Source organism: Strix aluco, chromosome Z, assembly GCF_031877795.1.
Source record: "Strix aluco isolate bStrAlu1 chromosome Z, bStrAlu1.hap1, whole genome shotgun sequence".
Taxonomy (NCBI): Eukaryota; Metazoa; Chordata; class Aves; order Strigiformes; family Strigidae; genus Strix; species Strix aluco.
The window spans coordinates 1,525,215-1,552,408 of record NC_133971.1 but is presented as its reverse complement, the minus strand read 5'-3'; the positions used below and the strand labels follow the sequence as shown (position 1 = coordinate 1,552,408).

General features: G+C 39.5%; 2 protein-coding genes across 6 annotated transcripts in view; one reads left to right on the top strand and one right to left on the bottom strand.

Annotated features, from left to right (window-relative positions):
• Positions 1-1,415, bottom strand: part of KIAA0825 (KIAA0825 ortholog) — a 249,099-nt gene extending 247,684 nt beyond the window's left edge. The window contains exons 1-2 of one of the 4 annotated variants that reach the window (XM_074812970.1): positions 1,333-1,413; positions 822-912 (exon numbers count right to left, since the gene is read on the bottom strand). The gene's annotated coding sequence lies outside the window, so the exon portion shown is untranslated. Of the gene's footprint in view, positions 1-821; positions 916-1,332 lie in introns of all 4 variants that reach the window. The other 3 variants (XM_074812969.1, XM_074812971.1, XM_074812972.1) reach the window with 3 other exon arrangements.
• A 32-nt stretch (positions 1,416-1,447) lies between these two features.
• The window catches only part of SLF1 (SMC5/6 complex localization factor 1), a 37,785-nt gene continuing 12,038 nt past the window's right edge, over positions 1,448-27,194 (top strand). Inside the window, exons 1-11 of one of the 2 annotated variants that reach the window (XM_074813016.1) lie at positions 1,448-1,637; positions 1,992-2,105; positions 2,243-2,321; positions 4,704-4,947; positions 7,147-7,309; positions 11,217-11,348; positions 12,770-12,823; positions 16,604-16,762; positions 17,347-17,513; positions 18,881-19,018; positions 20,691-20,856. In XM_074813016.1, coding sequence (XP_074669117.1) covers positions 1,527-1,637; positions 1,992-2,105; positions 2,243-2,321; positions 4,704-4,947; positions 7,147-7,309; positions 11,217-11,348; positions 12,770-12,823; positions 16,604-16,762; positions 17,347-17,513; positions 18,881-19,018; positions 20,691-20,856 — 1,527 coding nt within the window. In that variant the 5' untranslated portion in view covers positions 1,448-1,526. Of the gene's footprint in view, positions 1,638-1,991; positions 2,106-2,242; positions 2,322-4,703; positions 4,948-7,146; positions 7,310-11,216; positions 11,349-12,769; positions 12,824-16,603; positions 16,763-17,346; positions 17,514-18,880; positions 19,019-20,690; positions 20,857-27,194 lie in introns of those variants that run through there. The other variant, XM_074813017.1, reaches the window with a different exon arrangement.

The window sequence follows — 27,194 nt, the reverse complement described above, 5'->3', positions numbered from 1 at the left end:
AGCACTGGCATGTTCAAAGCATGGCTTCCACTGATCTAAGCTGCAGTGAAAAATACGCAGCACGTGTGAAAGTTTTGCCGTACATCTCTCAGTTTACAGGACTTAAATATGAAGCAACTACCTCAATGAGTAAAGAGTGACTTGTCCACTATCACAGAAGAATTTTATGGAAGGGGAGAGAGTAGCATTCAGTTCTCTAAGGAGGCAATTCAATCGTCTGCCTTTTGCTTGAATCATGATGTGTGCCTTCTACTCTCCAAGTGTATAAAAAAGGAATAAAAAAGAAAGTGTTCTACAAAGCTAATTTTATTAATGATGAAGCACTAACAGATCTCTTGTGCACTATTGATTCAGTGCATTACATGACACCAGGAATCAAGTCAAAAGTCATCTCTCGAATACACAAGGGACCAAAATAAAAGTTTCACAAACAATCACAATCTTGGCATTTCGACAATTCTAAACGCTAAATTGAGTGCTTGAGGTACAATCTGAATACGGTTTTGACCTTTTCACGTTGCTTTGCGATTTTTAAAAACAAATCAAACACTGACTTTCATAACGAAGAGTCAGTACGAACTTGATCAGCAGGGCGGGAATCCCTTCACCGCAGCATGTGGCTTGATTATCTGGCTGCGGCAGTGCCTGGTCATCTTCCCTGAGGATCAGCCTTCATGTGGCACAAGGGTACTTTATAAGTTTCTCTGAGATACAGAGAAAAGGGTAATGAGGACCAGAAATCCCTGGCCACTCTCCTGACTCTCACAGACAGCCTGTTCCAGAGGGGAGACGCTCCAACCTGCACCCACATCCAACTCCACCTGGTTCCTCAGTCAGCTTCCTCTACTCAGCGAGGTCTCTTCCGTCTTCCAGCACACACCCCTACCAGAGCGCCTTCCACTCTTTTTAACTCTGCTGAGCAACAGAAACGGTGATTTTCAGAGGCTCTGAGGCGGCGCCGACGTGTTTCCCGGCTCCCTCATCCGCCACACGCCCCCGGCCTTCCCCCCGCCTCCCGCCATTTCGGGGGAGCCCGGCTCCTCTCGGCCTGAGGGAAGACTTTCCCCTTCCCGCCCTTCGCTGAGGCGCGAAGCCGGGGCCGCCTCAGCCCTCCCGCCGCCGGGAGGTGGGGAGCGGGGCGGGGAGGGTTGTGCGTCCACCATCCCCCTCGGCCTCCGGGCGGCCTCGGAGCTGCGCAACGCCCGGCCGAGCGGCGGAGGCGGCCGCAGGGAAGCCCCGGAGAGGGGGGGGACGCTCCTCGGCGCCGAGGCCCGGCCGCACGGGGAGGAGAGGGGAGCGGAGGGGAAGGGCAGCCCCGCCGGGGACACTTACCCGGCCGGGCTCCGCGCCGACAGCCCCGGCGACCGCGGAGCGTCAGTGACAACGGCCCGGAACGGCCGCGCCGCCACATCCGGGGGCGGGGCGGGGGGGAGGCGGGAAGGCGGCGGGAGTCGAGCGCGCCGAGCGGGCCGGACCCAGGGGCGAGCGCTGGCCCGCCCGCCCAGCTCGCCCGCCCGCCCGCCGCCATGGCACGTATACGCGGGCGCGAGCGGACCGGCTCCCCGCAGCTCCTGCCCGCGGCCGGCGGCCTGCCCGCCGCCCCTCCGAGGGCCCTTCCCGCGGGGCCTCGCCTCAGGGTGGGCGGCTTTTCCCTCACGGGGCGCGGAGGGGGGTCCCGGCAGCGGGGTAGCGGCTTCAGCAGCGGCGGGGGGGCGGCCCCGGGGCGGGGGCTCGGGCGGTTTTAGGCCGGGGTTTGAGCGTCTCTGATACCCCGTTGCCGCCTTTCAGGTGTCCTAACCCTGGCAGGCAGCCGCAGCTGCCTCGCGGTGTGTTTTCTTTTTTTTTTTGTTTTTGTTTTTGTTTGTTTGTTTGTTTGTTTTTTGTTTTCAACGAAAACAGTTGGGGAATACTAGTAACGCCATGCAAGGAACGTTTCGTGGCCTGTATTTTGACTGTTAACGTCTCCTTTTCGTTTGTTTCTCCTTTAACAGATGGCAAGTGGCGGCCGGCGACGGATGATCCAGTTCACTGGATTTAAAAAACAAGAGAAGAAGGCACTTATCCAGCACCTGTCCAAACTGAACTGTGTTTTTTTAGATAGTAAGGTATTGTTCACTACCTGATGGGTAGAGCATAACTAAAAAGTGCGAGAAAGAACTGTGCAGTAGTTGTGTATAAATAGCCAAGAAGGTTAAACTGTTTCCGGTGGTACAAATGGGTTGTTTTGTTTTTGTTTTATTAGAAATACAGAAATTATACTACGCATCTTATAGCAAAAAAGCTGTGCAAGAGTGAAAAGTTCTTAGCTGCTTGTGCTGCAGGTGAGTGAAAGATTTGCTGTCAAATGTCATAGGATCATAACATAGGACTGCAAAGGACCCTTGAAAGGTTTCTAATTACCAGGTTTCATTTTGTGAATGAACTGGCTTACGAACCCTCATTCTTCTTGTTCTATTAACCTTGATTTTTAACATAGTATTATGTTCAAGTTCTGGTTTACTTCATTTTGGTTTGGATTTTTTCCTAAATTATATTTCTGCCATCTTCCTTTTTTTAATCTGCACCCATTCCCAAACAGGAAGCTTTGTTTTGTACTAGTTAGATCATGAAGTCATACACAAATGGTATTGATGATTAAAAATGGATCACTTGGAAAGGGAGCAGAGAGAGTATGGACACCATGGTCAGCATGGATTTTTGACGTGAAATTCACATGCAACATCCACTGGTAAAGGTCACTGTAAGCTTCTGTTTATGCAGCAAGAGAAAATTCCAGATTTTTGCCATTCTGATACAAGCCCCTGCTCTTCCCCATTGCTTATTTTTGTTACCTGAGGCCTGGTGCTGAAATCCCAACATAAGCAGCTAAGATGCTTTCAGAATGAGAATTCTGTATTTTAGGATTTTTTTTTTAATAGACATTACCTGGAAGGATTTTATGATGAGTTTAGAAAATCTTGTGGGCTTATGAGATTTCACAGTACTGATCTATTATCTGCTTAAATGAGATCTTTATTTTCCTTATATTGAATTATACCAAAGTGTTAAAGCAATTTTTAGGATGGATAACCTTAAATTTAAGAGATAACAGAAATAACTGAATGTAGATTTGTATTTAAAGATACATTTAATTTTCTTGATTTTATATTTGTACTTACATACCATATTAGTAGGCATTTTCAGTCATCTATCGCCGCTAGAGTGTAGGGACTTGTGTGTGTGTGTGTATATATATATGTATATGTATAAGGGTGATTCCTTGTAGTAATGTAAAATTCTGATCGCTCTCTAATCAAAACGGAAATAGACCAAAAGTTTCCTTGAGGGAAGCAATATTAAAATGCAGATAGATTTGTGGCATAGCACTTCATTTTAACTGTTATAAACTGTTGAGTTAATGTTTCCTTAGTTCTCAGAATTCAAAACGTCTGGAGATGTTTTCTTGAACTGAGTGGAAACGATACATGTAGCGTCCACATGGCAGTGCAAAACTCTGTCATGTTTCTATACTTGCAAATCTTCCCCAATGCCATCTAGTACTTTTTAATCCCAGAAGAGGTGCTATTTTTGCATAATCATTGCTCTTGCCCTTGGTGGCAGAGAGAGTGCGTTCACGCCTACTGCAGTTTTTCCCGAGTAAGTGTAAAAGATCATGTTTAAACCCATTTAGAACTCCCTAGAGGTGAAGAGAAATGCTAACAGGGATGCCAGTCTTCATGGACTTCCTAGCTGACAGAAGTTTTGAGATGGAAACTTTGAAATGAAAGTGATTTTAACATACAGGTTGTGCGCAGCATACCTTTTCCAGTCATAAGTCTACTGGTACCTATGCTAGGTTATGTAGAAGTACCATCTGTGCTCCTGCACTGAGACATTTTGCCAGTCAACCCTGCTGTTCTGTGAAACCAATTAGGTTCACACAATTCGACTCAATTTCTCTTACAGTATCTTCTGTAAGTAGTGTTTCAATACGGGAGCAGGGTACTAACCACGGCTCTTGACCCGAACCTGTAAGAAGAGAGAGACAGAGAAAAAGGGGAAGATCATTACATACAGTATCAAAAGCATACATGCGGAAGATGAAAGGGGAGAGGCGGAGGAGGTGGAGCCAAGGGATGAGAGAAAAGGATGTGAAAAGAAGAAAGGGGAAAGACAAAAGTCTAAAACTGTATCCCCCTAATATTGGTATTCGCTACACTCGCAGTGCAAGTAATATTAAGAATATATAAAAGAAACCGCTTACATGCTAAAACCTTCGTTCCTCTTTTTTAATCATTGGTGGCAAAATATTTCTTTGTTTTACTGTGTTTTAGGACATTTGTGAAAGTGTCAAATGGTATTAAAAATAAAGGGTTAAGCAATGTTCTGTGAAAGTCATAAGAACAAAATCTGGGAAGCTGAAAAATTCCGTTTGCAGATTTTTGAGGAGATGGATAAGTATTTTATCTAGGAAGGGTAAAAAGGTACTTCATCATTAAAAGAAAACAAAACGATCGTTTTCAGTGGCATTGTGAGATCTCTGATTCTAAAGTGTGAAGAGGAGAACTCTTGTAGTAGGAAGAAGTTTTTAAAATGGTACTTATAATTCCAGCTTTTATTTGCACAAGAAAGGTTGAAGTTAATTTTATATTAGATCTTCAGTTGATTGCCATTTGTCTGTGCAAAAAAAATCTTTTGTGGTTGACAGTTCATTTGCTTTTTAGGAAAGTGGATACTAACTAAGGAGTACATAATTAATAGTGCCGAAAGTGGCAGATGGCTTGATGAAACAACGTACGAATGGGGATATGAAATTGAAAAAGACACCGATTATTCACCTCAAATGCAATCTGCACCTAAAAGATGGCGCGAAGAACTGACACGCTCTAGGGCTCCAGGGGCCTTCCACAGATGGAAAGTTGTCCTCCCTGTTACGGAAGGTGGTAAACGAATGGAGTGTATTAGAAGGTAGGAGGATATGTCTTAAAGCTTAAACAATGGAACACTTATTGTATGGTTGAACACGATTTTGGTCCATAACAAGAAAAACCCCAGAACAAAAAACCAGTTAATTTGGTCCATAACAATCTCCAGCTCTTCAAATTCTGACTTGTTTTCAACAGTATGCTTCCAGACTTTTTATAATAAAATTACTTTGTATCTTTAACATCACTGCTTTTCTTGCTTTCTTCTAGTATAGTGTCAAAAATAACACGCATTCACCTGTGTTTGCATCTTAAGTAAACTGCTTACAGAAACTTTCTTCTTGAGGCTTACATAGGCTTCTGTTTTCTATGAGTAATCATTTATTTTGTGTGAGTGTTACATTCAGATAGTAGCTGGAACAGGATATGTTATTTCACTTGGGTGGGTGACCTGAGCCAGCTGTCAACTGTGTCTTACAGATGTGGGCCATGCTGTGACTGACCTGATTGGGTTTTTGTGCCACATCACAACTTCTTGCAGTTCTGAAGACCTCATTTGTATTTTAGTAGATGTTTCTGATATGTTGTGAATACAGACAGTTCAGAAGGGAAAGGGTAAAGGAAAAGCAGAGAAGAGGAAAATAACTGAAGTGCAAGAATTCTGGGACTGTTTGGTTGTTGTTTTTTTTTCCTGGTACTCTTCCTACATATTTGGATTCCATGGATTAAATACTGCTCTGAATTGCAAACAGAGCATATTAAGTGATGTTTACTTCTGATACAGTAGAAACAAACATCCCCTGGTGCTGTTTAGAGCTCTACATTCGTTGCAGGAGCAGATACTGGCATACCCTCCTCTGCTGAATCCCAGTTAGTGGGGAGCCCTCGGTCTGGGCATGCCACAGATGCACAGGCAGGAAGGGGAGCGCAGTTTGTGTGGTTGGTGACGGTACAGGGCTGCCTGCTGCATCGCAGAATGCCTGCCTGTCTGTCTGCGCTTCGTGAAGACAGTGAGGTGTAACTTGAAGTTACCATCTTCTGACTTTGCCAGCTGAAGACATTCTAAGTATGCTGTTTTCTTGGCTGAGCGGAAGAGTTTACTATGTGCTGTCTTGCAGAAAGATGCGCTCATCCTGCTACACTTGTGAAAAATGCTGTTTCTTTTTCCATAAAAACTGCTTATGCAGATCTTCATGATAACCCTATGGAAATGCTGTCTTGCACAACTCTTTTAGCGATAGAAATAACCTTTAACAGGAACTGCATCAGCAGTACAGGTGAACAGGCAGCTTTGTGGAAGGAATCTTTTCTTCCAGGCTGTTTCCCATACACCAGCATCAGGATCCTTCTACTCAGTCAGAAAACACTGCAAGGGAGATGTGTTTTGTCTCCAGCAGGTATTGTTTTCAGTCATAAAGGCTTTGGGGAAAGATTGATTTTTATCTAGTATTTACAACACTGCCTTTTTCCCCCTTTTATGCTTTTCATTCCTTCGGTGCCTAGCTGTCGGATGGGTGTCTGAGAACAGCATCATTTTTGTTTTTAATGTAAAAAATTTTGGAAAATTTTACCTGGTCTGTAAAAAATAAAACATATATCTAGCATGTCAAGAGACCTTACTTCTTCCACCGGTGTCTTTTCTAAAAGATAGGAATAGTTGCAGCAGTACAACTCCAGAAATTGCCCCTGGGGAAACTCTTATGTGTAATGGTGTCCCAAAGACAAACAAATCTGCTTTCTGTGTATGATATTGGGCAGCACCGAATGCTGTAAATTACTCCAAAATAAAGTAAGAAAGTGTATTTGCATTATGAAAATATCATGTTACGGTTCAGAAAAGCAGTGTTCCATTTTTGGTAAACAATTAATGTATTGCAAAACTTATCTGAAAGACCATCATCATTGTGGGGGACATAATGCAGTAAATTATAGCTGCTGTCACCAGATTTGATCTTTGAAAAAGTGCATGGGTAAAACATTCTATCAGATAAGTAGGTGGTGTACATTGATTTTAATTAATAGTGTTAAATTGTGAAGAGAAAGATGCCTTGTTAAGTGGGTTCTTTCCTTTTCTGAAGGCGGTTAAGCGCCCTTTTATCTTTCTAATGAAGGTTGGGTGTGCCCTGCATCTAGAACCCTTATTCTATTGCATTTGTATGCTTGTAGTTTGTGAATGATAATGTAGCTTTAGGCGGTATTAATATAATGCAGTAAATACATCTTTCCAAATATGTTTATTTAGAGTTCTTCAAGCTGGAAAGGCAACCATATGTTCCTCTCGAAATGAAGGGTGCGGTATAACTCATATATTCATCAATAATAAAACTCTTCCTACGCGAAACAAAAAATGTGGCTCTGAAGCTCGATGCTACCCTTTGCAATATCTAGGAGATTATCTTTTTCAGGTAAGTAAATTAAAAAGCATCTAAGATTAGTTTTGCATTGTCATTGTTAGCAATTGATGTCAAGGTTACTGATTGCTGTAAATTAATAATAGAGGGGAATATGATCGGCCTGAATGTTTTGTAATTTGATTAAAGGTAACACAACTTTCTGTTGGACTGTTTATCCAAGAGAAGAGAAGGCTCATGAATTATATAAATACGTGAAGGGAGGGTGCAAAGACGACAGAGCCAGGCTGTTGTCAGTGGTGCACTGTGACAGGACAAGAGGCTGTGGGCTCAAACTGAAGCACAGAAGGTTCTGTCTGAAAGTCAGGAAACACTTTTCTACTGTGAGGGTGGTGGAGCACTGGAAGACGTTGCCCAAAGAGGCTGTGGAGATACCATCCTTGGTGATGTTCAAAAGCCACCTGGGCATGGTCCTGAGCAACTGGCTCGAGTGACCCTTCTTGGGCTAGGGGTTTGGACCAGGTGATCTTCAGAGATCTCTTCCAACTTCAACCAGTCTGATTCCGTAATAGAAAAATCGTCTTTCCAAAAGTGGTGTTTTGTTTCAGACCAGAAGAAATAACACCAAGGAAGCATACATTATTTCTTCTTCCTCTTCATGTTTTTCCTTGGCTCCTGCTTTGTGCTGCTATTACTGGAACAATTAATTAGACTTCAGAAGGAAGTTCCAGTGCAGGTGACCATCAGCTAAACAGTTATTCACAAAATACCAAGAAAAAAAAATATTATTTTTCATTTATATTCTCTTTATTTTGGTAAGGATTTCGAACATGTGTATGTACGTATCTTATCTGTCTACCTATGTATGTGAATATATGCATTTTTTACTGGGTTTGGCAGTGTTGTAATGGTATATTTATGCTTCAGGATCAATGTAATAACTTCTTGTGTCAACTGACCTCAATTCTACCTTATTTTTGTAACATCATAAATAGACTATGGTAAAATAATCTGTAGATCGTTTTGTTAAAATTCAGATTCTTAACTCAAAGTCGGTTTGCTGGCCGTCCTTCATGGCTGGGAAGAACTGGTGGTTACAGTGTGAATTTTGTAAGGGAATGGTACGCTAGGCAGACGAAATTCACTTAGACTATTTCTGTGCTAGGAATCCGATGTAAGCTGGTCACCTGTATTCCCTTTTCAGTCAGTGCACTGAGCTTGGTGCTGCAAGAATAAAATTTCCTAGAATAGTTGTATGAACTGCTATCTGAGTGTACGTTTAACTCTCCGTTACTGTAGAAAGATCATTCCGTACTTGTAGATAAAATTCTATAAGCAACCAGTAACTCTATGAGAATAGGACTCCTTTAGGCACGGCAAAAGGACTTGTTAAGAATGTCTTTGATACCAACAGGCCTCAGAATATTCTTTTAGTCTGGTAGTTCCTCAGACTGTGGGATGATTTTAGTCAACTGCTAATTGAAATACTACCTTTGCAAGCAAGTAGGAGCTAAAACTGTGTTACTAGTACTGCTTCACATGAAAATCCTTTGGATTCTTGAGACCAAAGCATGTGCTTTGCTCTTCCTGTTTTAATGACCAGTAAGGCTCTTACAAAAGGGTGAGGAGAGGGTTGAAAGGTCTTGAGGTTTACACCCTGAACAAAACTCACATCAACATGGGATCTCAGTCTAGTGCTTATTCTCTTCATGAAACTTGTTCAGGAAAACTGTTCTCTTATTACACCTTTCAGCTAAGATAGACATTTACATTTATTAGAGGATGAGTGTCAAGTTTTTATGGCTACCTCACCTTTTATTGATCTCTATGAGAATACAGTGTTTCTTGCTATGCTCCCTGAATTCCTCCCAGGTGTGATAACAAGTTTCCATCTTAACCAGTCCATTAACTTGCACGTATCTTGTTTTTTTCTTAGATTTCATTAAAGTAATTCACCTCAGAGGCCAAGAGAGCATTAGCTTTCTATTTAAATGCATCTAAAGAACTCGGAAAACTGCCAAGACTCCTAGTCTCTTAAAAGGAGAAGAGTAAAACATAGGCAGTCAAATCACAGCACTTGTCTAGATGTATTAGGCTTTATCAAAGAATCCTATGGACATGCTCTTTTCTCTCCCTCCCAGAAGTACTTGGCACATAATTCATTAGAACGTTCCAACTTTGTAAATTTGTAGTCCTGTTATTTGACTGCCACTTCTAGCAAAAAATAAAGATTCCACTTCCTCCCTTAGACACCCACGTATACATCCAGATGCTGAATTCGGCAAAACAGTATTATTTTTTTCAGTGGAACTGCAGTGATGTTCAGACTATTCTAGCTGTGATTTTTTTCTGAACCGTCTTTACTTCATCTTTATATTTCAGTATCTGTTCTTATAATCTCAACCTCATAACTCTAGTGTTAAAATACTCTGTGGGACTGTCATTAATGATTTGATCCTACAAGGTGTCAAATTTATTGGTTCAAGATATTAAAGCACATGCATAAATTTAGGGAGCTAGTCTCAAATTTAAACAGTCACTTTAAATGCTTTGTTGGATACATGCTGGAATTCATAAAATTTTGCCAATATGGTACTATAAATTGTATGAATATAAGTTATTTTTATAAGCATGTTGAAACTAACGTTCAGAAAGTGCCATGAGAAGTGAGGACTAGTTAATGCATCAGAGTTCAGTTACCCCTGGCTCATCAAAACCTATTTAGAGCTCTTTTCAAGTTACCAAAATTGCTTAACTCTCTTCTGTAGTGTGCAACAAACTCAGGATTTGTTTAGAAATATAGTCAGGTGCATGCCAAATACTTTGGGTTTGAATTATACATTTAAGGGAAAATCTGCAGACAGGATGAAACATGTGTAGAGTTTGAAATTTTATCTTGAAAACTTAAAAGTATAAACTGTTCGTGGCTTGCATCTTATTATTGCATCACTGCTGTTTTTTTTCCTACTCTTATTTCCCGTATTTCCCATGCTTGATTCACCCGTCAGATTTAGGTGTTTGAATTAGATGGCAAGCTACCCCAAGCCTTCCACATCTGCTCCCAATAAAAAATTCCTGTCAGTACTGTGACCAAGGGGAACACTTCACCTGTATCTATGTTCTTATGTCATCACACTGCAGGAAGAGGCTGGTTTTGTAGTTACATGTGTGTCTGCCTAGAACGAAGATGGTGGTTTATTCTTAGTCTCTGTATCTTTGATGAAAAGCTTACTTTGAAACTCTTACAGAAATGTGTTGTTCTCATATCCTGAAATAACTTTTATTTTTTGTAGTTATTTTTTACTAACAAAAATTATCTTGTGGCTTTGCTGCGAGTCTTTTCAGAATGAGTTGGTAACCAGTTTGAGAAATACTTCCTCATTCCCTGTGCTGAAGAAATAGCTGGAGACGATAGGTGGACTTAGAGAATAAATTATTTTTAAAAAAAACCTTTTAAATTTTAAATTATTAGTTTAGTTCAGGCTTATAGCCAAGAACTGAAAAGATTTCACTGAAATGGCCTTTATAAAATGAATGCATGGTCATAGTCAAATTGATGACAGAGTGTCTTAAAAAAATCTTACTACGTTTTTGACTAATTGAAAAGGTGTGGGCTTTGTTTTTAGTTTTTGAAAAGTCCAAAGAGAGAATCCATTGTGGAAACACAGCTCTTGTTTCAGCCACAGGGATTAGGTCAGAGTTAAAGTCAGTTAGGAAGAATAATTACGGGGAAGCTTGCACTGATAATTCCTATGCTATAGTTTCTTACAACGTCAGTGGTTTGTTTCCAAACCACCCGCTGTTGATCTGGCACATCGTGTAGACCCTTGAACAATTACATAAGCGTGCACATGCACTCGAGGTTTACAACAGAATGTATAGAAAGACTTAGCACGTAAAAGCTGGTTTAAGAGCGTTAGCTTTAGAACTAGGAAAAGTGGTATTTTTTTGCTCTGCACAGGAGGAGATACAAAATACCGAAGATATCCAAATGAATCCTTCCCTGCCTGCACAAGAAACAGACCCAACCATGTCTAACATGCAGCTTGCTGAAATGAAGAATGCTCTTATAAAACATATGTATTTTACTGCGGTAAGTAACAATCGGTTAATGCTTTCTTAGCGTAAAATGTGTATTGTTAAATTTATCTTTCTTTATAGTACTGAGCAAATAAAGTAGATATTTTAACATCTTTTGAGGCAGTAATAATGCTTTTTAACCTGCAGTGTTTAATGATCCCATATTTACTACATCTACTATTAGTTAAAATATCATTTATTAGTGGTAATTGGTAGGCATGAGTGTGTGGAAGACATGGTGGAGTACTTGAAATCTTGGTATAATATATGAGATAAATAGTAGCTAATACTGTTCCACAAAATGTCTTTGGATTACAATCTTTCTATGACTTTCCTGTTATCTAGGTGAACTACACTAACACATTTTTAAAACTAACCATATCCTAGAGCAAGTATTTTTTGATTGATATGAATGTTCTTTATTTTAACTAAAAAATAGAGCTAAACACACTCCTTTGTTTTAGTGTTGTCACATATCTAATCCTGATACGTTAGTAATTAAAAAAAAATATATCTAAAAAACCTGACTATTTTGAGTTAGGATATATTATCTCCGTCAGTTACAGTGATGCAGATGATGGTGTGTAAGCATTTTTGTAGGAGCTTGCTTACATGAATCACTGTATGATTTCATAACTGCAAAATCAGGTCCTCTGTGTGTATTAATATAAGTTCTTAGTAACAAAAGAATTAGAATTTTTAAGTCCTCAATGTACACAATGTTTAAACAAATGATTAATAGAAGACACGTCTGTACACTTTAAATGCTACATCTTCTATCAGTGACTATTTATCAAGACTTTACCCTCCAGACCTTTAAAAAATAAATGTGTTGTTGACTTTTCATGTATGCTACACACAACAAGTGCACTTAATATCAGGTTATCTTTCCCTCAAACTATTACCTAGTTATATGCAGATGGAGTAATCATAATCCTAAAGACAATCTCTCCTAAAAGACTTTTCTGGTAACTCGTGTTAGTAAGATTGTAACACTAGGCCATAACTAAATCTAGCAATAATAGTAATACGTTTTTGCACCTACCGCTGTATCTTCACATTACAGGTAACTTGCAAGAGGAATCCAGAGTTTGCATTTTGCCATAGAAAAACTGAAAACACTTAATATTTTTTAATGTGGCTAAGTGGACAAAATCTAGTAAAACTGTACTTACATAGCAGCCACATAAACAAGAAGCAGAGAATACCAGGAAAAATGGAGAGAACATTTGGCCATACTGTTTTCCTTTTAGGTCACTAATCCTCTATTTCATAATTTTGCCATCCAAATATTAAAAAGATAAATATCAATAGATTTCTGTGTTGAATGTTTTGCTTGAACTGTGTTTAACCCATTTGGGGGGTTTTAGACAGTATTTATTTAATATGTTTATCGGTATCCAGTGTGCAGGTTAACTTTATCCTGTTTTACAGGCTATTAAGCACAGGTTTGCTCAAAAAGACGAGCTGAACAAATGCAATCCAGAGGTAAGGATTCTCACAAAGAGGGTATGTTGCATATATGGAATTTGATGATGAAGTTAGGCAAACGTTCTTTCATAGTGAAATTAGCTATTGAAGAAACATTTTAAAATATTTGTTATCTAGAACTCTAATAAATTATTGAGAGTTATAGAGCATCATTGGGATATTGCTGAATTTTGTTCGTTCTTACAATGCTTTCAGTACTGTCCCCTTTATTACAAAGAAACTCTTTAATCCTGCTGGTAAAGAGAACTTTACCTGTTAATGTTAGAAGAGAAGAAGCAAAGATACCCTGATGTGATTTAGAGCATCTTAAACTATTGAAGCACTGTATTTATGCAGTAGCAATAAAGTATACACAATGTTTGCAGTGCTCACCTGGTTTTGCTGGTAGGGACAGACTTTAGCTAAAGGTTGTCTCACTGTGGAAAGAAACAGTTGTTCTTACAGCATAAGCTTTAGACATAATCATGCGGGTTTGGGAGTCTACTGAGGCACAGATTGCAAGTACAATACATTATGTTTTCCAGTCCTGTTTCCATAATTATTTTGACTTAATTGCTTTTTTTGTACTGTTTAGTTAATTTCTCATTTTTCTTTCCATTAAGCCAAATGTATACCATAAATCAGGTACAGGTCAGTAGTGGTTTTTATTAAGCCTTTGTGATATCTGAAGTAAATAAATACTTTCAAAATTTTCCCTTTTCTATCTGTAATACTAAAAATAAATCGTTAAATAATGTTGAAACATTACCTCTTAGTACTTAAAAGGCATTATACATAGTAACTCTGAGCTACTGTACTTTATATGGTAACTTGTGTTATTTAAAAGTTAAAATGGGAAACACTTAAAGAATATCCATTAGCTTCCTGTATTTCTCAGTAACGGAAGATTTGTTATCTTCACGAGCCGTACTACATAAATAGTTACTTGATATATCAATGAAGTCCCAGTCTGACAAAATGAGCTTCAGGCTTCACAGAAATCTCTTTTTATCTGATTTCTTTCTGTTGACACAACAAGGAAGGGAGCAGAAAAATATTTTTAAAACATGAGCACTAAAATACCTTTGTCATCGTCCAACACTACCACTAATGGGAAAAATGCTGCGTGCATTTCTGTTACTGAACAGATTTGCATTGAAATTTAATGTTAATGTTTAGTTTATTGAATTTATGGGAAAAAACCTGCAGTTTTCTTAACACATGTAAACTGAAGTGGTTATTCTGTACTGTTAATATAATTTTTTGTTTGGAAATTTTAAGCCTAACTCTAATACTTATGCATGACCTGCCACTGTGTTTTATTGCTTTGTGTAATATCCATTGCTAGCATCTGATATGGGACTTCATAGGCAGTGTATTTATGACTTTTTAAAAATAGCTCCAATAAACATTTCCAATAATGCTATTGAAGTAAAAGAAAACCTACAAACTAAATTAACAGATAATACATACTATATTCAGTCATCTCAGTTTGCTTCTGCTAGCAAGGCTTAACTCAGCTAAGTGTTCTGTTATCTATCATCTCCTCTAAGATATTTACTTCTCTTTTGTCAGCTTCTCTTCCACTTTACACTATATAAAACACAACACATTGTTTGTAGACCTTGCGTTTTTGTTTGTTTCTGCTCAAAGTTTCAATGATTGTACCAGCAGTGCTTCACAAGAAACTGCTAGCTCCTCATCAGCCAGAATGCAGGCCAGTGCAGCTTTGTACAGCTTCCTGAATGTTAAGGCCCTAGAATAGATATCTCCTGGTACTGAAAAAAGTTTGTCAGCTCAGTTTATATCATTCTTCCTTACCCTTTAGAAATCAGCTGAAAACCAGTTCTCCAGTTCCGCCTTATCTTGGATGTAATGCAAAAGGCCTCACACTCTCCCAAAGCAGCTTTGTTTCAGTGTATTTCCTAATAATGTGTCAATGTTGCTGTTTCTCCTAGTACCAGAATTTTCAAGAGGTACAAGTTTCAATTACAGTATAAAAAGATGGATGCTGGTAGGATCACCAGATGAGGGCGGGTAGTAACATGCTTGTACATTCACAATGTACTCAGTCATCTTCACACATCTTAAATCCAGGCGACAGCAAAGTTGTTCTTTGACTGCCATTAAACAGTTTATGATTGCTCTTTAGATGTGCTGTTTGCATATAATTAACATTACAAAAGTATGAATGCAACCATTATTTCCGAAGGAAATAATGTGAAGATTTTAATAGTGCATATATGAATGAGAAAATTGAAATAAATGTGAGTTGCAAACGCCAGATGCACAAAGACTTGATTAAAAGAAAATTGTCTAGATGAGCCGCTTTATTTATTGCTAATGTAACAACGGCACACATTAGGAATCCGAGAAGTGAAACATTTGCAGAGAAACTAAATATCTAATGCTGAGGTAGAGCTCATTCACTGAGACTTCGGCTGTGATTAACTATAACGTCTTTCAGAAGCTTTTTCAGGTTTGACCTGAGCTGCTAATGTTTTTTTTTTTATTACCGAAACATTTTTGGAAACTGTCTCACTAATAGCAGTGCACTCCATAGACCTCAAAACCACGACTGGCCTCAAAGTCTATGTTAATCTAAATTTTAAACCAATTTTAAAACAAATGATAGGATGTCTTGAGTATCTTTATCTAATGTACATTAGGAGCCATGTTTTTTGGCAGAGGCCATAAAGGCCTCTTGTCAGGGACTAAAGCAACAATAAATTTATGTAACTGTTTAATTCTCAGCAGTCCAATCCGTGATCTTACCGACTCTGCCTCTTTCAGTTGTGACTCCCTATCCCAGTTTCTTTGAATTTACTAGAGCCTCAGGCTGTGTGATCAAACAAAATAGCTGGATTTCAAAACAGAAGTTACCTGTGCTTCAGTCAGCAATATGGTGGTAACTGGTTTGTGCATCTTACCTTTGGCTTGAACCTGGGCTAGAGGAAAGATGTAAATAGCAGTGTAGCTGAGATCTTCAATACCTCCTCTTTCGTATCATTAATCTGTGGAAATAAAGGTTTGGAAAGCTGAGAGTACAGACAATAACAGGGAAATTGCAGGGCAGATACAGCATTTCATGAAAGCCATTAGATCCTTCTGGGTCCTCTGAAAGCTTGCAGAGTTAAGTGTTTTGCTGTCGTGAGTGGCAGAGAATAAGAAGGAAGCCCTGTGCCATTAAGAAGATCTTCAGAGCTTTGAAATCCACTGGGATCGATACCTGTGCTATCTGTAGCATTAGCTGCTGCTCTGACATGCTATATGGGAATAGGAGAACTAGGGAGATAAAACAGTTACATGGTTTATGGTTTTATAATGTGTACTCATAAATGATGTATTTCATGATTTTACATTTTCCTCTAATTTCTTTAGCTGTTCAGTGGTACTAATTATCTTACTGCTCCAGCCATGTATTGTGGGATGTACTCTGAGCTTTTGGAAATATTAACACTCCTTTGCGTACCTTTCCAGAATAAATTATAGACAAGTTATTGAGTGTGTGAACTGTAATTTGTTTTTTAAAAGGGTAGATGTATTCAGATCTGAGAAGAGAAGCACATTCTGAAACCTGCTATCTTTTCAGTGAAAGCCCAGTTTAGTGAGAGTGAAGGCCTTTCTAGATGACAGCAGCTTATTGGATCAGGCAATAAGTGATATTTCTGGTTTAATCTATAATCTTCTCCCTGTTTTATTATATTACCGACATTTTATTTAGAGATTTCCTGATAGGTCTTGTAGGGATTTTTTTATTAAGCTGTTCTTTTACTTACAAAGATATCTCATTCCTAGGTTAAACGTACTGGCCGGTCCAGAAACACATGGTATATACTTGAAGGATTAGTGGAAGGGTGTTTATTTCCTGATGTAATCACAGAACTTGCTGCTGCTCAGAAGTATGCTACACCTCCCGTGGGACTGCTTCATTCTCTTCTAGAATATGCTCTATCGGTGAGAGATAGAAGGCTGAAGTAAGGCCGAAGTATTATAAATGTTAAAGCAAGAAATTGAAGTATTACAATCTTTGCTTCTGACATTGCACTTAGTGTTTTTGAGTGATGTATTCACCCTTCACTTTGAATTCATGTGTTTGTGTTATAAAGGGAAGAATTTAATACTTAAGCTTTTTTAAAAATTATTATTTCTTTACAAGCCGTATGAGTGTAATGCTCTAAATTTTGTGGAAGAATTGGCCAAGAATTCTTTTTTGTTGCTCTTAGAACAGTGCTTGTATGACTTTGTTTTTTAACCTAGTAGGCCACAGGTAGAGAGCTCAGTTGAGAGGAGGGTTTGTTCTAAGCAGTGGTGCATTCAGCTGGAATATCACACTAGAGTAAGCTCTCTTTATTTCCTTCCTTTTTTTTTTTGTAAACTCTGAATTTTGCTGCTTGCAGTTATGCATTAAATTGCATGTTACTTCACTGATTAAATTTGGTCACTTGGGATTATAAGAAATAAAGAAAATACATAAACTCTTAGTCATTATGGATCTTTGGCCAGTATGGAGCCAATATTATTTTCTCATTTTATTACAGGGACAGACCAGTGCAGTATTTTATGCTAAACTTCATCACATTTTGTACCTTATTCTCCACCATGATCCTCCTTGGAAGTCCCCGTCTATGTTGAAGTATTATTTGGATCTTCTTCAGTGTCCTGTCTGTAAGGAAGGCACATGGTCCTTCATACAGGTGCTTATAAGGTAAGAAAGTATGATGAGATGTTGGATGCAATACTTGTTGTGTTACTTCAAACTCAAGGATGGGGGTTGGAATTCTATTGTATTAAAGTTACATTTTCACCAGAACAAGTCAAGTGTATGTGAAGGTCTAGAATTGTAATTGAAATTTGGACCGTTCACTTTATGTTTCAGTAAGTTAGCTCACAGGCAGAGGGGTTTTTGAAAGGAAAAAAACGTACATTTTCTTGTCCTCCTTCCTTTTTAAAAATTTATTTACTTTATTTTTTAAGCTTTCCACAATTTATAATAATCTATGTATTACTGCTGTGCTGGTGTGTATGTATATACACACACAGACACGTATATATCTGCAGTAACAAAACAAATTCCAGTCTTGTCTTACCAAACATGTTGTGTTTTGATTTTAGTCATAAACTTTATCATCTTGTTCAGGAAGTCTGATTATATCCTGTACATCTACAAATACAAGACTCAGTACATTGGAACTGTTTGGGTAGTTAGTCTGTGCTTTAGCTTGAGAACTCATTTTTTGTAATTTATATCAATAGAAATTAGTTCTTCTGTTCATTTGGAAGAGAAACTGTACCTCTTCTTATGGCTGTCATAAAATCTTAACTAACATTTAAGTAATTTGATACAACTGTGATCACACATATATGAATGTGTATGATTGTAGCATGTCTATAGTCTTGAAGGGCACTGCATCACTGTACTTGAATCACTGTAATTGGACATTTAATAGTTTTTATAAGGAACACGTCGCATGGAATGGAAGGTACTTTATCTTTTAGATAGAGTATTTTATCTTTTAGTTCCTACTAAATGGCAGAATGTGACTGCCCAGCAGTTGTATACCTGGTGTTTCCAGTACTCAAAAGTTCTAGCCAAAGAAATGTGTTCACACTTTACTTCAAAATTATCTCCATCACGTTAGACAATCATTAGTCTTGATCACAACTGTAGTCCTGTCAAGTACTGTGTGAACGTTACCTGAACTAAGGTATGTAGGATGTTGCAATGTCTATAAAATATTACAAGACCATCTTGTAATTAAAGGATTTTAAAGAAGTTCTGTTAAATTCAGTAACTGTACAGTACCTCAAGTAGAGACAGAAAAATTAAATACAGTTGTTTAGTTTACACTATAATACAAAATATTAGAAACAAAGCCCCAGTCACAAATGTGTTAAGTTTTTTTTGAAAATACAGCTTTAAACCCAGAAAGTTAGGCTTTTAAATGATGAATATTTCTGGAGAGCAAGGTATTTCCTTGTCAAAACTGTCAAAAGTCAAAGCTGACTTTTTTGCCAATAGATCAGACTATGATTTCTGTCATACAAATGGATTTTTCGGTGTTTATTTTTCAGGTCTTGCCTTTATTGCAAAGCCATTTGTCATGAAGTCCCAGTTTCAGGGAAAGGAGATGAACAGAGGATAGCTCACAAAACATTATTGAAGTTTTTCTTTGATTTAGTAAAAGCTGAAGTACAGTTTCTGACAAAAAGGTGGGTTTTATAGAATAATACTTTCTTATTACTTCTTTACAGTTTCACACACATTTCTCTATCTACAGCAGGTTGTATCCTGATTGTTGTATGTCCCTAATAAGATACCGTTTTACAGAGATGGCAGTTTAGCATTTCCTTTTATATTTCTCAATTCTGAGTTTGTTTATTTTACTTTGTATACCTTTTTTTCTAATTGTGTTTTAAGGTCTCAACTTTTCTCAGCCTAATATTTCACTACTCGACAAGTTTCAGTAAGCTCATTTTACTCATAAAGCTGTATTTTTAGCTTTGCAATGCTTCAGTATCCATTCTTTAAGGTGGACAAACAGCATTTTGAACATACTGATTTTGTTTTTAAAAGCAATTAACCTGTCTTTTGCTAGGGAGACAACTATCTTTCCTTAGTTTATGAAGTATAAAAAAAGTCTTGGTTTTGCTCTGCCTTTATATAGTTAAGTGTGGTGGGTTGACCCTGGCTGGACAGCAGGTCCCACCAAAGCTGCTCTATCAGTCCCCTCCTCCGCTGGACAGGGGAGAGAAAAGACAACGAAAGGCTCGTGGGTCGAGATAAGGACAGGGAGGGATCACTCACCAATTACCATCACAGGCAAACCAGACTCGACTTGGGGAAATGAGTTTAATTTACCACCAATCAAATCAGAGTAGGGTAATGAGAAATAAACCCAAGTTTTAAAATGCCTCCCCCCACCCCTCCCTTCTTCCCGGGCTCAGCTTTGCTCCCGATTCCTCTCCCTGCTCTGCCCCAGCACGCAGGGGGATGGGGATGGGGGTTGTGGTCAGTTCCTCACCCGTTGCCTCTGCTGCTCCTTCCTCCTCAGGGGAGGACTCCTCACACTCCTCCCCTGCTCCAGCGTGGGCTCCCTCCCACAGCAGACAGTTCTGCACCAACTTCTCCCCCGTGAGTCCTTCCCACGGGCTGCAGCTCCATGAACTCCAGTGTGGGTCCTCTGTGGGGCCACAGCTCCTGCCAGGACCCTGCTCCAGCGCGGGCTTCCCACGGGGTCACAGCCTCCTTGGGCACATCCCCTGCTCCGGCGTGGGCCTCCCTGGGTGCAGGGCACAGCTGCCTCACCGTGGTCTTCCCCACGGGCTGCAGGGGAGTCTCTGCTGGGGCGCCTGCCGCACCTCCTCCCCCTCCTTCCTCCGTGCCCCTGGTGTCTGCACAGGGGTTTCTCTCGCCTCTTCTCACTCCTCTCTGCGCCTGCTGCTGCTGCTCAGTTTTCCCCCTTCTCAGACCCGTTACCCAGAGGCGCTGCCACCGTGGCTGATGGGCTGGGCCTTGGCCAGCGGTGGGTCCATCTTGGCGCCAGCTGGCGTTGGCTCTGCGGGACATGGGGAAGCTTCCAGGAGCTTCTCACAGAAGCCACCCCTGTAGCCCCGCCACTACCAAGCCCTTGCCATGCAAACCCCATACATAAAGGCAGCCTTTACTTTATGTAATATTAACACAATATTAGAATTCCTTCAGTCTGACTGTAATAGTCATCATTATTTTACTTATTATTCATCAGAAATTGTGTCTGATCTTTCCATACTTAAAAATTGCCAAACCTGTGTGTGTTTTGACAGAAGACAAGGTTTCTGTCTGGTAACTATAGTAATCAAAGTGGCATAAAGATTTAGGTTTTTTCACTTTCTTTTTTTACAGTTTGGTTGATGGGACCAATTCACAGCATCAGCAAGTCATGCCACAGACAGTTCTTCTGAAGACCTTTTGGCTGGAAAGCGAAAGCTCAGTGCTTTTTACCAAACACATAAATATTCTAGCAGATTGGGTCATACTTTCCCATAGAGAATTGGACAGAGAAAATGATGTGAGTATGAATTTTATACTTTAAAATAATGAAGACCGACATATTTTTTAAAGGCGCGCCTTTGTTCATTCCTTTGTGAGGAATTATATGTAAGTATCACAGCTGCTTGTTATAGCTGCCTTTTGTTGTGAAGCATGCTGGTTTTTGCTCCACTAAAGGAAATGAATTGATCCATAAGATTCTCATATTGATCTGCAGAGAAGAAACGAGTCATGAGTAGCTTGTTGGCTACATTCAGATGTTCACATGCCCTTACCAGCAGGTATTACTGTAGTCATTAGGGACACCAGCTTAACACATCCTGTCAAACAATAAGGTGTAACGAAAGAGGTGATTATCTGATTTCACAGTGATTGTATTCAGGAAATGTTGGAAGGAGAAAGCTAACAAAACTAATAGTTTTTTTTCTGTTTTCTACAGATATGCGTTATTTTATTTTAATAAATGCCCCAGTTTTCTTCCCAAGTCCTTTAGTTTCATTTGGTATCTTCCCTAGGTCTTTTCATAAAAATGAAATTGAAGGCAACTTAATTGCTGTTCTGTGACCTGCTGACCAGCAGGACATTGACCTGAAAGATACTGAGTGTCCTCTATACCACCTCTTTCTTTTCAGAAGCTAGAGGCCTTGTAAAACATCTTTGACTTCTAGATTCTCACATAAAATACAAACTTACTGCTGTCTCTGCGTTCTCTTTTAAATTATTGTGAAAGCACAGAATAAATAGGTACTTCATTCACTTTTTCAATACAATAACAGAACAACAATAGAAAATCAAGTATTCCAGAGAAAAAAGCACTTTCAATATAATACCTGGTAGTTCTTCATTATGTTAAGAAAGCAGAAAGATTAAACATAATGAGAGCTTCACTCATCTTACCTAGCCAGACCTCCTACCTTTTTTGAGGGCTATCAAAGCAAGACATTCTGAAACAGTGCTGCCTTTTATCCTTGGTCAAGATATTAAAAAAGTGCCTAAAATTAGGCTTCTATACCCATATTTATATTTAAACAACCTACCTTTTCAAAAGTACTGAGCACCAAGCAGGCTTGCATTCAGTTGGTGTCAGTGGCCATTCTGTTTCTTTGGAAAATGAGACTGCTTTCATATGTTTCCTGGTGTTGGATCTGCAGTTAAGGGTAGGCACCATTTTCTTTTTTCTACTATGCCTTCTTTTGACAAGTTCCAGCACTGTAAGCCATACCTTTTTCATAAACCATTCTTTGCATAAGCGGAATAATCACTCGTGTCAGATAGAGTGTAGTACATATATGAAAAATAAACTTAAAAGAAAGAAAAAAAACATAACATAAAACATAGAAGCCTACCTCTTGTTTAGATTCTGTTTTCTTTGTATAAATGTATATAAGAATCGTACTTTCAGCACAAAACCCAGATGCCTCTTGCTTTCCCACTTTGATCTTATGCATTGTAATGTACAATATCCCTGCAGATATGAATTCTAGCCTTAAAAAGCAGCTTGTTACCTCATAATATCCGTAGTGTTGTATGTTCCTTCTTACAGCCCTATTCTTTAACTTCATATTTATATATTACATTTTCTTTACCTTTGCATTTTTTGGCAAAAATAAACTCTAAAACAAAATACCATAGTTTTACATTCAAAACTTGTCATTACGCCTTTCTGCACTCTTAATTTTGTTATACTAAAACTTGATATACTGATTTTTCCATATATTCAGAGACTCCATTTCAAATTCCATTACACAGCTGAAAAGGTCATTCAGAAAGCCAAAGGATCAGATCCTCCCCAGCTATGTGGGCAGAACTGTGTTTTCTTTTCTCCTTTTTCTGCTACTTTAGAGATGCATAGATAAAACCACAGTATTTCCATGTCATTAAATGTAGCATATTGGGTGCAAAATTTTCCTTCCTGTCTTCAATTTAAGGGTGTGAGTCATTCTTACCTGTTTTGTTTTTTAAAAGCTGTTTGCTTAAGAGGCAACACATTGGCGAGAAACACATAAGGCCATTCCGGAAAAAAAAAAAGGAATGATTGGATATAACTATCTGCATGAGCACAGAAATTAAATGTTTTATACCACAGTGTAAAGGGGTGACCATGTTTCCGAGCTTACACAAGCATATTAGCTTGTGGGAAGAAACAAACATGCCAGTTGTGATATACTAAAATTCCAGGCAATCCTCTAGTGCTATTACCTGTAAATAAAAACAGGTGAATAATTTAATTAAGGGGTTTTTTTTGGCATATCTGACACATTCTTTTCTAAGTGGTAAAAGTGGGCAATTATTCTTTATTTTTTTACTTTTTAGAATCAGATTATCTTTTTGGTGATTCAAAGAGATTGCAACAAATCAGGACTAAAGTGGAGAAAAAAATGTCTGTATGTGTTTCCTCTCTTCTAGTGCTGGTTTATTACAAAATTACGGGTTTTTTTATACATGTCTCTGCGTGTCTGTATGTAAAAAGAGCAATCCAGAAACAGTTGCACTATTCTAGGTGAGAAAATTCGTGCTGGAATTCTGAGTTACTGGTTTCCTTGGTTTACATACTCTGAATGCGTTTCACTTTTCAGGCCTATTAAAAAGAAAGAATGAAGTGCTATAAAGACTCAAGTTACATATATGAGTGCATTTGCTTTCCTGTGTTAAGATAGAATTTATCTTAAAAGTACCAGAATAAAATTAGTGACAGGAAATTGGATGCCCTCACTCATCGTTGTGTCAATCTGCTGGGACAGCTTGGTGGAATAAAACTGATACACTATCCTTGTAGTTAAAAATGCACTGCCAAAGAACACTGGAGTTTTTAATTCACTTGAAATCTTCAGTACTGAATGTAATTTTAATATAAATAACATTTATTATTTATTATCTAAATAGGTTTGATGCAGAAACTCCTGGTCAACGTTCCTCGAATCAAAGCTGTTAATTAATTTTTAGAATTTACAAAGGAACGTGTATATTGCTTGTAACAGTTTGAGTAGCGTTGAGCTGTTGCATGGCTTTTCACGATGTCACAAATGGTATCAGAAATGCTTTTCATCCCTGATACTACTGGTGGGTTTTTTTAAAAAAGCTGTCTAACATTGCCTTTTTCACTCCTTTGTCAGGCTTTCTTAGTTGCATTTTGTTGCACTCAGATGCATTTTTAGTTGCATCACCTTGCATATTTCTAATTTGTTTTCTTCCATGTTTCAGGTTTCATTATCTGGTATAAATTTGTGTGGTGTCAATTTGTAGAACTGAATGTCTTTCTGGTCTATCTGTCACTTCCAGTAGCTTTCTTGGAAGTATGTTTTAGGCACTGTTGGAGTACTGCATAACCCCAAAAACATTTACATCACATGAAAAAGAACTCTAAAGAACAACTCTAAAATAACTCTGTAATTCAAAGTGAAAAAGTTAAAATAAATTTTCTGATGACTTAAAAGCTTTTCTATAAGAACTTTTATGTGTACTAAAGCGCACTGTGAAACTTCTGTCACTGTAGCACTGTACTTGACTTGGCAAAGCTTTAAATGGAACAGCAATGTAGGAATTGCATTTGCTAAGCTGGCAGACATCAGTTGTACTGATGTGACCTTTGTATGCTAACACAGTCAACAGCCTCTTCCCACTTCAGCGCTCTTCTCGGTGAGATAGCTTTGATTCTCAACAATAAGAATAAGGAACAGAGTTTTGAAAAAAGGTTTAACCAGATCTTGCTTAATTTGCTGTGTGTGGTGTAGTGGGTTGACCCGAGCTGGCAGGTAAGTCCCCACCCAGCCGCTCGCTCACCCACCCCACAGCAGGATGAGGGAGAGAATTGAAAGGGCAAAAACGTGAAAACTCACGGGTCGAGGCAGTGTCAGTTTAGTAAGTGAAGCAAAGCAAAACAAGGAATTCATCCAGCACTTCCCATCAGCAGGCAGATGTCCAGCCCCTTCCTGGAAAGCAGGGCTCCGTCACACGTAGCCAACGTCACGTCACGCCGAAACGCTGAATGTCCCCCTTCCTTCTCCTTTCCCCAGCTTTTATTGTTGAGCACAACATTTACATGGCACAGAATATCCCTTGGATCAGTTGGGGTCAGCCGTCCTGGCTGTGAACCTTCCCAAGTTCTTGCCCACCCCCAGCCCAGTCGCTGGGGGGCAGAGTGGGAACAAGAAAATGCCTTGGTGCTGTCACACATGGTAGCATTTCCCCTGTTTAATGGAAATGCTTGCTTCTTTTTCCTTTTTAAGATTGCATGTGTTTTCATTACTATGCTTGTTTTGTGGTTGAAAATGAAAATATTATTAAGATGTTGTAGTGGTTTGAGCACAGAGGGCAACTGAGCATCAAGCTGCAGCTTGCTCGTTCCTTCCCCCTCAGGAATAGGAAGGAGAAAATAACAGAAGGCTCGGGAATTCAGATAAGGACAGGGAGGGGTGACTCACCCGTTATGGTCACAGGCAAAAACCAGACTTGTTAGTGGAAGGAAAAGAACATCAATTAAATTTAAAGGTTGGATTGACCCAGCGCTGAGGGATCTGGTGGAGTTGAGAATGGTCAGTGTAAGGTTCATGGTTGGACTGGAGGATCTTCAAGGTCTTTTCCAACTGAGGTGATTCTGGGATTCTGTAATTCAAATACCACCACCACTTAACAAATAGAGTAGGACAGTGTGAAGCCTTACCACATCTTAAAAACACTTCCCCCCCCCATCCTTTCTTCCCAGGCTCAGCTTTGCTCCTGATTTCTCTCCCTGCTCTGCCCCAGCACGCAGGGGGATGGGGATGGGGGTTGTGGTCAGTTCCTCACCCGTTGCCTCTGCCGCCCCTTCCTCCTCAGGGGAGGACTCCTCACACTCCTCCCCTGCTCCAACGTGGGCTCCCTCCCACAGCAGACAGGTCTCCACGAACTTCTCCAGCACAAGTCCCACGCATTGCAGTCCTCCCAGCGCTGAACAACAACATTGGGGGCTTCTCCCCCTCAGAGTCCCGGCCTTCTCTGGGCACAGCCCCTGCTCCAGCGTGGGCTCCTCCGCGGGCTGCAGGTCAGCATCTGCCCCACCGGTGACCTCCCTGGGAGCAGGGGCACGGGCTGAGGGGAGTCTCTGCTCCAGCGCATCACCCCCTCCTCCTCCTTTCTTCCCTTAACCTCTGTGTTTGCATAGCTGTCCTCCCTACAATTCCCAACTCCTCCTCCCAGGTTCCCCTTCTGAAATATGTTATCACAGAGGCGCAGCCACTGTTGCTAATTGGCTTGGCCTTGGCCAGAGGTGGCTCCGACTTGGAGCCAGGGGAGTTTTGAGAAGCTTCTTGCAGGGGCCACCACTGTAGCCCCCTCTCCTGCTACCAAAAACCCCATCACACACCCAAACCCAGCACAGATGTTAATATTTAAATATTTTTAGAACAGATACTTTCAGCAAATTAGAGCATTTCCCCCTCATTTGTAGCATCGAGCCACTTATTTCAAAATATGAAGGAGAAGCTCTTGGTTTGTACTACTGTTGTTTTACCAAAACCTCAACCAAGCCTATACCAGTTGGCAGTATCTGGTTTATCTTTGTCAGTGTGCAGAGATAGCTGAGCAAATGGAGTTGCATCCAGTGTTTCAGCCACATTTAATATGCAGCTTTGACTGCAAAACATCATTAATACTTGCAGGATTAACAGTTATTATTTCAATCTGCTGCCTCAAGGTCAGTTTTTGCTCCCCACCCCTTTCCTTGAAAAAATGTCATAGATGAAGTAATATAAGCATGTGATTTAGAAACAAGAAAAAGACTAAATACTTGTGCTTTGCGTCTGTATCTACCTCAGATTACATCTATATGTCCTTGGTCCTGTCACTTACCTCTGTTAAAATTGTGCTGCTTTGCTGCATTTGTGTAAATTATTTCCTGTAACAAGCTATTGATGGAATTAAATCATTCACCCATTATTCTGCTGGGTGAATATACATATTCAGTTCAATTTCCCTTTTATCCAAAAATGTCCAGTGTGAATTACTCATTCCCTTTCACTAGGATGCAGTATATTGCCTGGTGCTCTAGTGTAACAATAGTGATACTCAGGTACAGCCTTAGGTAGGTGTCTTTGGGCATGTGATTTTCATCTGTTCCTACTGTGGTGCACATAGTCTTCCAGTTTGCACTTTGAAAACTGTCATACAAATACTGAACTTTCCGTGGTTGTACATGTGGTCAGAGGATTAACTTATTTCAGAATCGTTGCATAGAATATTTGATGCCTCCTGAAGAAAATACGCTTGGCTTTTTTTATCTACACATGACCATTTTGTGCAGGTTTGGGGAGAAAAAAGTTAGGGTAATACCCATAAGTATGCTCCTAAATTTGCAACTGCTAGTCTCTTTGGAATTTTGGG